Consider the following 12420-nt stretch of genomic DNA (forward strand, 5'->3'; position numbering starts at 1 on the left):
CATACAAAGAGGACTGAGAGGTGCTGTTTACTGGGCATCCCTGCCTCCTCGTGCAGAAGTATTGGTTAACTTGCCAGCTCGTCTAGGAAGAGTGTTTCTCAAGTGAATTCCTCTCCCTTTCTCACCACCTGGTAATGCTGAGGGGGAATATTTCCAAAATGTTTCTAAAGAAGCAGGTCTCCAGTTCTTCATTTCTTCCTTTGTATGCCTGCTTTACTCTCCAGTGCTAGCTCAGGTTGAGGTTAGCAAGTTGTCTGGAGGTCGGGAAAGAGCTCTATCAATGCTGCGTAGAGAGAAGAGATAAAAGGGAAAAATGTTCCTTAAGGAATCTTTTTTTTTTAATGGGGAATGTAGTCATAACTTAACAGAAACACCATGGTCAAACCAAATCCTATAGGACATGACCAAGTCTCTTTAAATCTTCACTTTTCTAAAGAGGGATTTTGCAGTTCAGCATTGGTATCAAGCAACGTCTTCATCGCATTTACCCTCCTGGGTTAGTCTCTGTGCCTTCAGCCGGGCTGCACACGCTCAGCCTTTCCCACAGCCCTTGCTCAGGAGCTCGGAGCATTTCAGTGTGCCTGCTGGAGCAACAAGCCATCTGTTTACCTGGGTCGGCCATGGAGGACTGCTGGTCACACAAGTCTCCATCATGCTGCCATCATGTTCGGTCTAAGACAGAATGAGCCTTGTTGACACTGTATTTCCCACGGTTAACACCTCCCCTCTGAAGGACAGACCTTCCCTGATAACCACTGCCTCATGGCACCATGAGCAAGCCCTTTTATTGCCCCTGTTGCTGTTTTTGGCGTGCCATGTGCCCTGAGGCATTCCTCAGCCCTGCAACTGTGCAACTGCCCTCAACCCTTTGCATTGTGTGATGTGCATCTGCTCCTAGCACAAGCCTTCAGGGAGGAAGGGAGATGAATTTAGATGTTACACTCAGTGCTTCTTCCAAATACAGACCGAAGCACAAGCCAAATGTTTTTTCCTGCGCACAGAAGGAGTTGGTTGCACGAATAGCTGGTTTGGCATGACAGTACAGGACCATAAAATGGCAATTTTTTGGCTTCTCCTCTCTATGCTTTGTGTTCATATATTTTATTAGGGGAATAAAGTAGAAAGGGTGGGGGAAAGTAGTTACCTGTGTAGGGTCATTATCAGGAAGGCTGAATGGATTACGGCAATGCACATGTGGCTATCAGAAAATTGAACACTAGCTCTTCTGAACCGCAGCCCCCTTAAGCAGGTTATAACCATGCGGCGTGTTTGTTGGCTCATTGTGGAATATGGTGGACAGCCTGTCAGTATGTATTAACTGCAGATTGGGCTGACTCTCCCTATCTGGTCTCGCGTTCAGACCTTTGCTTCAGCCAGAAGGTTTTCCGTGTGCCCTCGTTGGACGTTACACTGTGGTGACTTCCCAGGAAGGTGTATAGATACGTGGCCATTCTGGCACTGCTCTCCCTCAGACCAGTCTCTGCCAACATGGCCTGGAGAAGGGAAAAGCAAGAAGCACAGACCCTGACTCTGTTGCAACATTAAAAAGCCCTAAAATCTGCAGAACTACTGGGCACTCTCCTAAATGCAGGTTGCATGCAAGAAAGCAAATCATTCCTTGTTCCAGTCTTTGCACCAAACCAGATGGTCTTCTCAGGCCCCATTTTCAGTCCAAAGTTGTACAGAATACCAAGGGAAGGAGCACCATGGAGTATGAAAGGCTGCATTGCTGTCCGTCTAAATTACCATGCAAATAGGATTCAAGGATATTGATGCTGGTGCCTCCACAAAGAGATTTGCACTTCATGCGTCCTAAACCTAGACTGGCTTTTTATTAGGATTTTATGTAATTTCAGTCACCAAATTACCTGAGCTGAAGAAGTCCTTTCGTGTTATCAGATGTTAATTTTGGCCTTTAATGTGAGCTGGCTTTGAACTCCAGGGTCTCAGCACTCAACTCTGTCTCTCCCATCTGCAAACTCCCCATTTTCATATGTCTGTTTGAGGAGGAACATCCTCCTAGTGTTGAGGAAGGTCTTTAGATAGCATGGCCTCATCTGCTTTTCTGGTGGTTGTAAATAAACTTTGGCCAAAAGGAGGCTGATGTCCAGGTGACCATCCCGAAGGGTGATTTGATGTCTTATCAGACATATCTTGAAGCCAACCTTTGGAAAAGTCACTGGATCATATCTGCCGTTGCTGCATGTCCACCCCTCAGTGTGTATGCTTGGCCATTGGGTCCGCTGTGCTCTTCTGGCTGTCTTGCCAGACTTGTGACTGCAAAAGCAGGCAACAGCCTACTGCGTGGACTTTGAAAGGGATGTCAGGACTCTCCCCCATGGACAGGATGGATGCAGCTGCTTCTGATTTATCTCTCCAGCTCCTTTCCCAAAAGGAGGCACCCGTTCTGCTCAGCTGTGTGCTGGCTAACACATTGGTCTGCGATCCTGAGCAGAATCCTCTCCTCTCCATGCAGACTCTGTCCTCAGGCTGGCCCACAAGCTGTACAACGGCATGCAGGAGGCTTGAAAAGTACAGCGCCCTGTATGTGACTCAACAGAAATGTGAAGATGCTTTTGAAGAAAGGAAGGACCCAGCTGGGCACCAGATGGAACACAGGAAAAGGAAAACAAGCAGTAACTAGAAAGGTTGCCAAGTGCTGTCTTGGCCTAGGGCAGATCCCAGTTGTCCGAGTTAATCTATCTCAGTGCCGTGCTGATACCAGCAGGGAGCAAAACTCACTTTCAGATGCACACACCAGAAACACCGTGTCCCCGAGCTGGCACTGCAGCCAAATACTACTGCAGAGAGTCTGTTGGACTGCTAGAGCACAGAAATGAGATCTGGGGTCCCTTGCTGCTCTTGGTGCATGGTATACATTTGCTCTAACCTCAAGCAAGTCACATCCCCTCTTGATGTCTCTTCTCTTCTGCAACACAGGGGAGAAACCTGCCTTCCCAAGATGCTACCACCACCCTGCCTGGATGTTGCCAAGTGTGTGATGGGCACCATTAATAGCCTGCAAGCAAGACACGAAAAGCACACTATAGAAATTTTATGCATATTTTCAAAGTACTACTCTGCTTTCCCTCTGTTTACCAGCTTGTGATGTTGCCTGCACGTGCCAGAAGGCTGCAGGGTGGAGGTTAGTGGAGAGATTAAACAGCTTTGGGGGAAGATGTTTGGCAAGGATGTGTTTCCTAGTTATTTGGCAGCTGGCTCTCACACAGCTGGGTTCTCAATCTGCATGCTGCCACAGAGAACATGTGAGAAGACTTGGTGGCCCAACAGCACCGTCCCCTCTGAGTAGAATTAAGGAACTTAGGAGTACAACTGGGATAGTGAGTGCTGGTGGAAGAAGAGAGCATTGAAGGGCTCATTTGGGATATTCCCATGGCAGTTTCATGCTTCTACTTTTAGCATCCATGTAATCATCTAAAGGTATAAACTGGCAGTTTTGCCTGGGCTCTTCCTTTACTTTTCCATTCTGCCTTCAAGCTTGCATGGGGTATGGCCACTCTTACCTAGAATGAAGTAGGCTTTGTCACCTGGCTGCTGCTTGGCGTAGCAAGCATGGGCTGCATGTTTAGAAGAAACGTCTGCATAGAGGGCAGTGCTACAGGGCAAGCTGGGCTAGGTTGAGCCTAAGGGAAGGTCTTCATTTTAAGGTGATTTTCACCTCTAGGAGCACATTGCATCCCCATCACTTCCTTTCAAGGCTTTCCTGTGAGAGAGATTGCTCCCAACCTTGACATCAGACAAACATGCCTCTGTTACAGAGCCACACAAACCCTGAAGGAGAAGGGCCACCAATTTAGTATAGTGGAAGAGGTTGTGACCTGGGATGACCTACAGAAGATTAATGCAGGTTTTTCACAGGGGCTGGCATCTGTATTTTCGCTCCCTGTATTATGCAGCTGAGCTGCTGCATTGCTTCCAAAAAATTACAGCTACATCCCCTCCTTTGCCCTCCTTGACATTGGTGGCAATCCCAGGACCACAGCAGCTAGATGCTGCCTGGCTGAGCACTGCTTTGACAGCTTGCTGGGGAGGCAAAGGTTGGGGTCTAATTGAGATTACATGGAGCAGAACACAGAGCATGGAGCCCACGCAACCATGCAGCAAGCCATGTCGCAGAGCAGCACAGACACTGGCAGGACAGGTTGCAGCTTTCCCTGGTGCCTGTGGAGAGCAGCTCTTCCTATTGCATCCCAGACTCATTCGCCACTGGTGGTGGCTCCGAGCCTTTCTCTAAAAAGCTGCTCCAGCAAAAGATGGATTTGCTCCTGGAAGGAGCCTGCCTTGCTGGTTGTGCCTGGTCTGTGGAGCCATTTCCATAGTAACAAATGCTAATACAGGCAGTGGGATTGCATCAGGAGTGGAAGGTACAAAAGAAGCCTCATTAAAATGTGACCATCTCAGACATGTCACTGGAAACCATCACAGTAGGCACCAGGAAAAGAAAAGGCCACTGAAAGGCTATGCTGAGATCAGGCCCGTTACCTGCCGAGATGTTTAGCCTTCCGGAGCAGCATTTCTCCCCTAGGTGCCCATCCAGCTGCCCCAGCTGAGCTCACTGGGAAGCACTGCTGTCCACCCAGACTGCCTTTTGATTCTGCACCCCAGAAGAGATGCAACTCCATTTGTTACCCACCTTCCTGGAGCCTGCATGATTTCAGAGATGCAAAGTTTGTTAGGAGGTATAATACAGAGTCATGGGGAGAGCTGGAAAACTTGGACAAGCTCTTTTCATAACAGCCCTTCTGGTTTTTATCACCTTCATCTCTATCCCTAGCTCACAGATTTCTTTGCTTGGGTTCTTTGCATGGAAAAGCTGCAATAGCAGCTGTGTTTGGCTTGTAGCTGCCTCTGTCCTGAGACAAACCCAAGGCAAACGTCAGACCAGTGGGAGATCCAACAAACATGATCATGGGTGATCCAGAGAGCAGGCTGGGATTTCTCTGTACCCACCTGAAGGCTGTGGGGCTAAGGGTTCACCAGGCTAGTGTAAAACCTTGGTGTGATCCAGCAAGCCAAGCTGGCCGCCTTCACCCCCCTGGGTCTCAGTGGTGTGGGAGGTCTGGGACCCAAGCGCCAGGTCCCAGGCCTACCAGCCCATGTGCTCCTGGTGCAGGCTGGAGACCTGCAGCAGAGGCACGGGTGGGATGCCTGTTGGCTGTGCTCCTGCTGCACTGGGGCAGAGCGCTGTAAGACACACCGGTAGGGCTGTAGTTCTGCAGGGAGAAGGGCTCTTGCAGAGGATGAAGTCTTTGCAGGAGAGAAAATTCAGAAAGTTGTGGGGGTTTTCCCCCCTTTTTGCACATTTTTAACCATTTTTACTCCTCCCACAGAGGTTATTGAACCTTCAGTTTAATAAAGGAAATGAGCCACCATTAAATAGCTTTGAAGGATCTGAAAGCAGATGCTACTTGCATGCAGAGCTGGTCTGTGCCTAACATGCGACTTCCAGACCTCATTACATCCTGTAGCTGAGTCACCCCGTGCGCTGTGCAGGGACTGGGGTGGGAGAGTCAGCGTGGGCCATCGTGCCAAACAGCCACGGCTTCCCAAACTGAAGAAGAATCAGACCAGGAAGTGGGGGAAGGAGCAGCGATGGTAGAAGGATAGCTAGTTGTCACAGGTAATCTTAAGTATCCGTGTCCAGTGGTTAGTCCTAGAATTGCAAGCCTCGTTATATTGCACACGTCCTCCTTCCACTCCTCTTTTCTCAAAGCAGCCATTGTCTTTCCTCCCCCCGCCCCATGCACCAGTGATGAGCATCAGAGGCAGTTGCACCAAAGTGACTCTCAGCCCAGTTCTGCATCCCCGTCTCCCACCCAAGCCCAAAGCAGCCCGGACAGTTGTTAGCCATCACAAGTCTAGTAATTCCGCTTGGGTTTCTTTCCTTGTGTACCATAGCTTCCTCCGCATGTGCTCTAGCAGGGCAGTACAGGAGGCTCTGACCATGTTTCAAGAAGCTTCTTAGCCCCCTGGCAGCACCTTGCAGACATGCACCTTACTGGGAATGTACTGGGTCGATGCTGGTGAGATCTGACGATGCCAATCTTGCATAGGTGGCAGCTGATGGGGATCTACCAGGGGAAGCTGGCAGAAAGTGGCTACTGTCCCTTTTCTTTTCTTTTTGGAGGGAGAGGGGGATTTTTTTGCCATTATGATTATTGTCCACCTTCCAGTGGCCAAGTTCTGGGCTGCATTAATAATTGAGGTTCATTGGCTGTCCCAGCAGGTATGGAGCTTCACACCAAACTTAATAGCAAACATCGTGGCTGTATCCAGGCTGGGTGTCTCCCATGCTGGCAAAGTGCTTTCAGCAGGCTCGGATAGACAGTCCTGGCAGACAGGGAAACAGCACTCCTCCGAGTCCGGATCAAATCTGCACTTCCATTTCGTGTCCTCAGCTTGGAAAAAAACTCAACCCGAGCAAACGCTTCCCAGGCCTCTGTTCCCCATGTGGTACCCGGCACCCCAGGGGAGGGGGTGGCAGGAGGCATTTCAGGATCACCAAAAGCAAGATCCTTTTTGGATGTATTTAATGGAAATATCTTTCAGGAGGAGAGACCTCCCGACCTTTGTGTTAATCTCAAGAGCAGGAGATGAATTTCCGGCTGTCCTTGCATATAGTGAAACACAGCTGAAACAGCCAAATGCAAAGTAGAGTTAAATGTAGGATTTGACCTGAATGACCTTTTAATTAGGAAGATAAATTTGTTGTAGCTTGACCTTAGTCCATGTTAGGAACCTGCTAATCATTTGACATGCAGAGTGTATTAATGCTGCACTTAACTTGGCCATTGGTTTTATTATCTGCTTTTGGGAGTTTTTTCACTCCCAAAGCATCAATCTGCATCTTGTATGGGTTTTCTTTTCTTTCTTTTTTTCCCGTTCAGAACATGTAGCACACTGTTGTACTTCTGTTCCTGTCTGCGTAGAGTATTGCCTTAAACAGATCAGTTGTGTTGTGGTTTGTTTTGGGTTTTCTTTTTTCTACCATCAGTTTTATTGCACCCCAGAAGAGATGCAACTCCATTTGTTACCCACCTTCCTGGAGCCTGCATGATTTCAGAGATGCAAAGTTTGTTAGGAGGTATAATACAGAGTCATGGGGAGAGCTGGAAAACTTGGACAAGCTCTTTTCATAACAGCCCTTCTGGTTTTTATCACCTTCATCTCTATCCCTAGCTCCAGCATTTGGGAAACGCTGCTCCCCAAGGAGAAGGTGCATGGGCTGGACCCAGCCCCTGCATCTGGGCTGCGACAGAAGCAGAAGGAAGTGCTGCATCTGTATGACATCAATGGGCAGATGGGAGATCCAACAAACATGATCATGGGTGATCCAGAGAGCAGGCTGGGATTTCTCTGTACCCACCTGAAGGCTGTGGGGCTAAGGGTTCACCAGGCTAGTGTAAAACCTTGGTGTGATCCAGCAAGCCAAGCTGGCCGCCTTCACCCCCCTGGGTCTCAGTGGTGTGGGAGGTCTGGGACCCAAGCGCCAGGTCCCAGGCCTACCAGCCCATGTGCTCCTGGTGCAGGCTGGAGACCTGCAGCAGAGGCACGGGTGGGATGCCTGTTGGCTGTGCTCCTGCTGCACTGGGGCAGAGCGCTGTAAGACACACCGGTAGGGCTGTAGTTCTGCAGGGAGAAGGGCTCTTGCAGAGGATGAAGTCTTTGCAGGAGAGAAAATTCAGAAAGTTGTGGGGGTTTTCCCCCCTTTTTGCACATTTTTAACCATTTTTACTCCTCCCACAGAGGTTATTGAACCTTCAGTTTAATAAAGGAAATGAGCCACCATTAAATAGCTTTGAAGGATCTGAAAGCAGATGCTACTTGCATGCAGAGCTGGTCTGTGCCTAACATGCGACTTCCAGACCTCATTACATCCTGTAGCTGAGTCACCCCGTGCGCTGTGCAGGGACTGGGGTGGGAGAGTCAGCGTGGGCCATCGTGCCAAACAGCCACGGCTTCCCAAACTGAAGAAGAATCAGACCAGGAAGTGGGGGAAGGAGCAGCGATGGTAGAAGGATAGCTAGTTGTCACAGGTAATCTTAAGTATCCGTGTCCAGTGGTTAGTCCTAGAATTGCAAGCCTCGTTTTATTGCACACGTCCTCCTTCCACTACTCTTTTCTCAAAGCAGCCATTGTCTTTCCTCCCCCCGCCCCATGCACCAGTGATGAGCATCAGAGGCAGTTGCACCAAAGTGACTCTCAGCCCAGTTCTGCATCCCCGTCTCCCACCCAAGCCCAAAGCAGCCCGGACAGTTGTTAGCCATCACAAGTCTAGTAATTCCGCTTGGGTTTCTTTCCTTGTGTACCATAGCTTCCTCCGCATGTGCTCTAGCAGGGCAGTACAGGAGGCTCTGACCATGTTTCAAGAAGCTTCTTAGCCCCCTGGCAGCACCTTGCAGACATGCACCTTACTGGGAATGTACTGGGTCGATGCTGGTGAGATCTGACGATGCCAATCTTGCATAGGTGGCAGCTGATGGGGATCTACCAGGGGAAGCTGGCAGAAAGTGGCTACTGTCCCTTTTCTTTTCTTTTTGGAGGGAGAGGGGGATTTTTTTGCCATTATGATTATTGTCCACCTTCCAGTGGCCAAGTTCTGGGCTGCATTAATAATTGAGGTTCATTGGCTGTCCCAGCAGGTATGGAGCTTCACACCAAACTTAATAGCAAACATCGTGGCTGTATCCAGGCTGGGTGTCTCCCATGCTGGCAAAGTGCTTTCAGCAGGCTCGGATAGACAGTCCTGGCAGACAGGGAAACAGCACTCCTCCGAGTCCGGATCAAATCTGCACTTCCATTTCGTGTCCTCAGCTTGGAAAAAAACTCAACCCGAGCAAACGCTTCCCAGGCCTCTGTTCCCCATGTGGTACCCGGCACCCCAGGGGAGGGGGTGGCAGGAGGCATTTCAGGATCACCAAAAGCAAGATCCTTTTTGGATGTATTTAATGGAAATATCTTTCAGGAGGAGAGACCTCCCGACCTTTGTGTTAATCTCAAGAGCAGGAGATGAATTTCCGGCTGTCCTTGCATATAGTGAAACACAGCTGAAACAGCCAAATGCAAAGTAGAGTTAAATGTAGGATTTGACCTGAATGACCTTTTAATTAGGAAGATAAATTTGTTGTAGCTTGACCTTAGTCCATGTTAGGAACCTGCTAATCATTTGACATGCAGAGTGTATTAATGCTGCACTTAACTTGGCCATTGGTTTTATTATCTGCTTTTGGGAGTTTTTTCACTCCCAAAGCATCAATCTGCATCTTGTATGGGTTTTCTTTTCTTTCTTTTTTTCCCGTTCAGAACATGTAGCACACTGTTGTACTTCTGTTCCTGTCTGCGTAGAGTATTGCCTTAAACAGATCAGTTGTGTTGTGGTTTGTTTTGGGTTTTCTTTTTTCTACCATCAGTTTTATGCATTAATTTATTTTAAAATGTGGGTGGTATTTTTTTTTTTTCAAAAACATGAAACATGTATAATATTTTTTTTAACATTTCCATTGCAGTATTTATCATTGTTACTGGTTGTGTGTAGTGTAACAGAATTAATGATATTAAAAAGCATACATATGAAAAACAGCCTGCCAGCCTTTCTCATTGGAGCGAACCGGGGTGAGAGGGTACGAACTGCACCATCTCCTCTGAGCCCCCAACAATCATGGATACTGAAATCAGGGGGTGCCAGCCTTTACGCCATGGCCAATACCAGCCTGCTTGGGCCCAGTAGAAGTGGCTGGGGGGGGGGGGGGCCCAAGGAAAAAAAACTGCCGGTGCTGCACAGCCCCCAGCCAGCATTTGGGAAACGCTGCTCCCCAAGGAGAAGGTGCATGGGCTGGACCCAGCCCCTGCATCTGGGCTGCGACAGAAGCAGAAGGAAGTGCTGCATCTGTATGACATCAATGGGCAGAATAACCTTTTCTCCAGCATTGCAGCCGTTTCTGCCCCTCAAAGCTGCTGACACAGAAGCCAAGCACCGATTTTAAAGTCCAACACCAGCAGCTGGAAACCCCAGGGACTGCCGGGGACAGGGGACAGCTGTGAGTGGGACAGTGGCTCATTCCGGATAGCTGGAATGAGGATTAGTCCCCTGCAAACCAAGAGGCTTGGACTCCACCTCTCTGCAGAGCGGTGCTCCCCAGGTTTGTGCCCTGCAGTGCTCCGAGGCCATGGAGCTGAGGGGGTGTAGGTAGGTACCCTGGTGTCCATCCTTCCCTCCCAGCCTCCTGCTGCCTCCCAGGAGGGGATGGGGCTGATGGAGAGCCTAAGCCTGGCTCAACAGACCAGCGGGGGGTGAAAGCCATTTTCTTCATTTCATCTCTAACGGTGCATTAATCACCTTTGCCGGGAGGCGTTCGGGTGCCCCCGGCTGCCCAGCCCCACTGTCGCCCACCCGCAGCAAACACAGCAGGTGACTGGGGTGGGTTGGCATCCACCTTGCGGAGATGGACACGGATCATCTCCAAAAACATGGCAGCAGAACGGGGCAGAGCCAGGAGCAGAGCAGGGCTCTTGAGTTGGCACTGTGTGACAAGCCCGGCCAGAGCGGGGTTTCTGCAGGGGTAGGGATTTCTGCTCGGCCCCCCAGGTCAGGGAAAACCAAACCCACTAAATGCAGATCCCTGCCTGGCATAACCCAGCTCTGCGCACTGCAGATGGATGAGGGTCGCTCATTCTGACTGCAGAGCCCATCACTCAGGACAGAAGAGCAAAAGAGCCACACACGATCACCTAAAATCCAGCTTTTTAATTAAAATGGGGAGACAGAGCAGGTGATAATTCCCCTGGCTACCCCAGCAGTGTGGGACAACGCCTGGTGCTGTGCTCTGGTCATTGGCCGCGCTGCTGTGTGCACGCAACGGGGGTTGCTGCAGTGTTTCCAAGGAAATATGGGAGAGAGGAGCTGGAAAAGCTACAGTCGCTGCTCCTGCACCTCCCAAAATAAAATTATCTCGACTAGGACCAGCTGAAACCGTTTCCTACTATTGTTAGGTCATCACCTGCAGGAGGGGAGGAAGCATGGAGCCAAAGCCAGGAGGGTGCAGCCCATGGAGGGATGCAGGCAGCAATTGCTGTGCCCTAGGCTAGAACCAGGGCATAGCTATGGGACTGACAGAAAGCCACCGGATTCCGCCTGCTCACACACTATGACATCACTGATAGCACAAGCACCACCCTGGGCTGACAGAGCAGTGGCACAAGCCCTGTCCCCTTTCCTGCGTGGGCTGCAAGCCCCCAGCCCCACACAGTGCTGCTCATCCAGTGGGGCACCCTCAAGACCTTCTGGGACTCCAAGCGCTCCTGTCCCAGCGGGCTGCGGCACCATGTTCCTCTTCTCCAAAAAACACAAGACTCCCATCAGCACTTACACCGACTCCTACCGCCCACCATGCTCTGTCAAAAAGACCATCTATGACCAGGGTGCACAGCAGCTCGAGAAAGAAAACAAGTTTGTGACCAAGGTAAATGCTGCGAGAGGAGGAAGCCTCAGGGTTTCTACCCCTGCCCAGCTGTGGATGTTGGGTGCTGGGCAGCCGGGTGGTATGGGAAGTCTTAGGGTGCCTTGGTGCATGTGTGTAATGTGGGAAGTGGGGGGAGGGTGTCATGCTCCCTGGTTTGGAAAGCGTTTTGTACCCCATGGCCTGTGCTCGCTGGCTTACTGTCCCCTGGAGCTGCACCCTGCAGTGGCTTCAGGCTCTCGGGGCCTGTGGTCACCAGCACAAGCTCTCATGCATCTGCATTGTCCATCAGTTGGTTTCAGAGTCCACAGGGGACAGGATCTGCTGAGGAAGGGGAAACTGCGGCAGTGCCAGGGCTCGGGCCAGGGCTGCTGTGTGACATGGCGGTGATCAGGGGGGTGGATCAGGTGGCTCTGAGAGCTTCTCCAGCACACAGCCCACAGGCTCAGCTCAGTTCCGGCTGGGGGACCTTCCGTGCCAGGGGAAGATCTGAGCACCAACAAACTCCCCCCAGACATGGTCCTGAAGGAAGAGGGATCCCTGATCACTGTGGGGGGTGTCTGGGGGACATACAGCTTTCCCCACACGGGCTAACAAGCATGCAGGCTCCAATGCAAAGCACACTGCAAACGTTCATCTCTTGCAGCCTCGTTAGCATGTGCATTATAACGAGGAAGCCAGCAGAGGGCATGGAGAGGGATGTCACCGCTGTGCAGGGACAGAAACGGCTCATGCAACCAGGGCACCCGCCTGCCCCGCAAGACCCCCAGCCCTCTTAGGCTTTGCCAGCTGTAGGACATGGGTTTGGCCCTGTCACTCCCTTCTCCAACCCCTGCTGGCCCCATACCCGGCAGTCCCAGTACACTCAGCCCACCTCCCGCTCTGCAGAGCACCTGGATGCCTGTGGGCACCCTGGGTGCAGGGGGAGAGGAGCCAGGGATGC

At 50.8% G+C, this 12420-nt stretch overlaps 1 protein-coding gene across 1 annotated transcript in view; it reads left to right on the plus strand.

Moving 5' to 3' along the window:
* Nucleotides 1-11342: 11342 nt before the first annotated feature.
* LOC104290638 (chromosome unknown open reading frame, human C9orf24) overlaps nt 11343-12420 on the plus strand; it is a 4998-nt gene continuing 3920 nt past the window's right edge. Inside the window, exon 1 of the mRNA XM_009889757.1 lies at nt 11343-11480. Coding sequence (XP_009888059.1) covers nt 11343-11480 — 138 coding nt within the window. The remainder of the gene's footprint in view (nt 11481-12420) is intronic.

The sequence above is a fragment of the Charadrius vociferus genome, unplaced genomic scaffold (genome assembly GCF_000708025.1).
Source record: "Charadrius vociferus isolate BGI_N301 unplaced genomic scaffold, ASM70802v2 scaffold37, whole genome shotgun sequence".
NCBI classification, from domain to species: Eukaryota; Metazoa; Chordata; class Aves; order Charadriiformes; family Charadriidae; genus Charadrius; species Charadrius vociferus.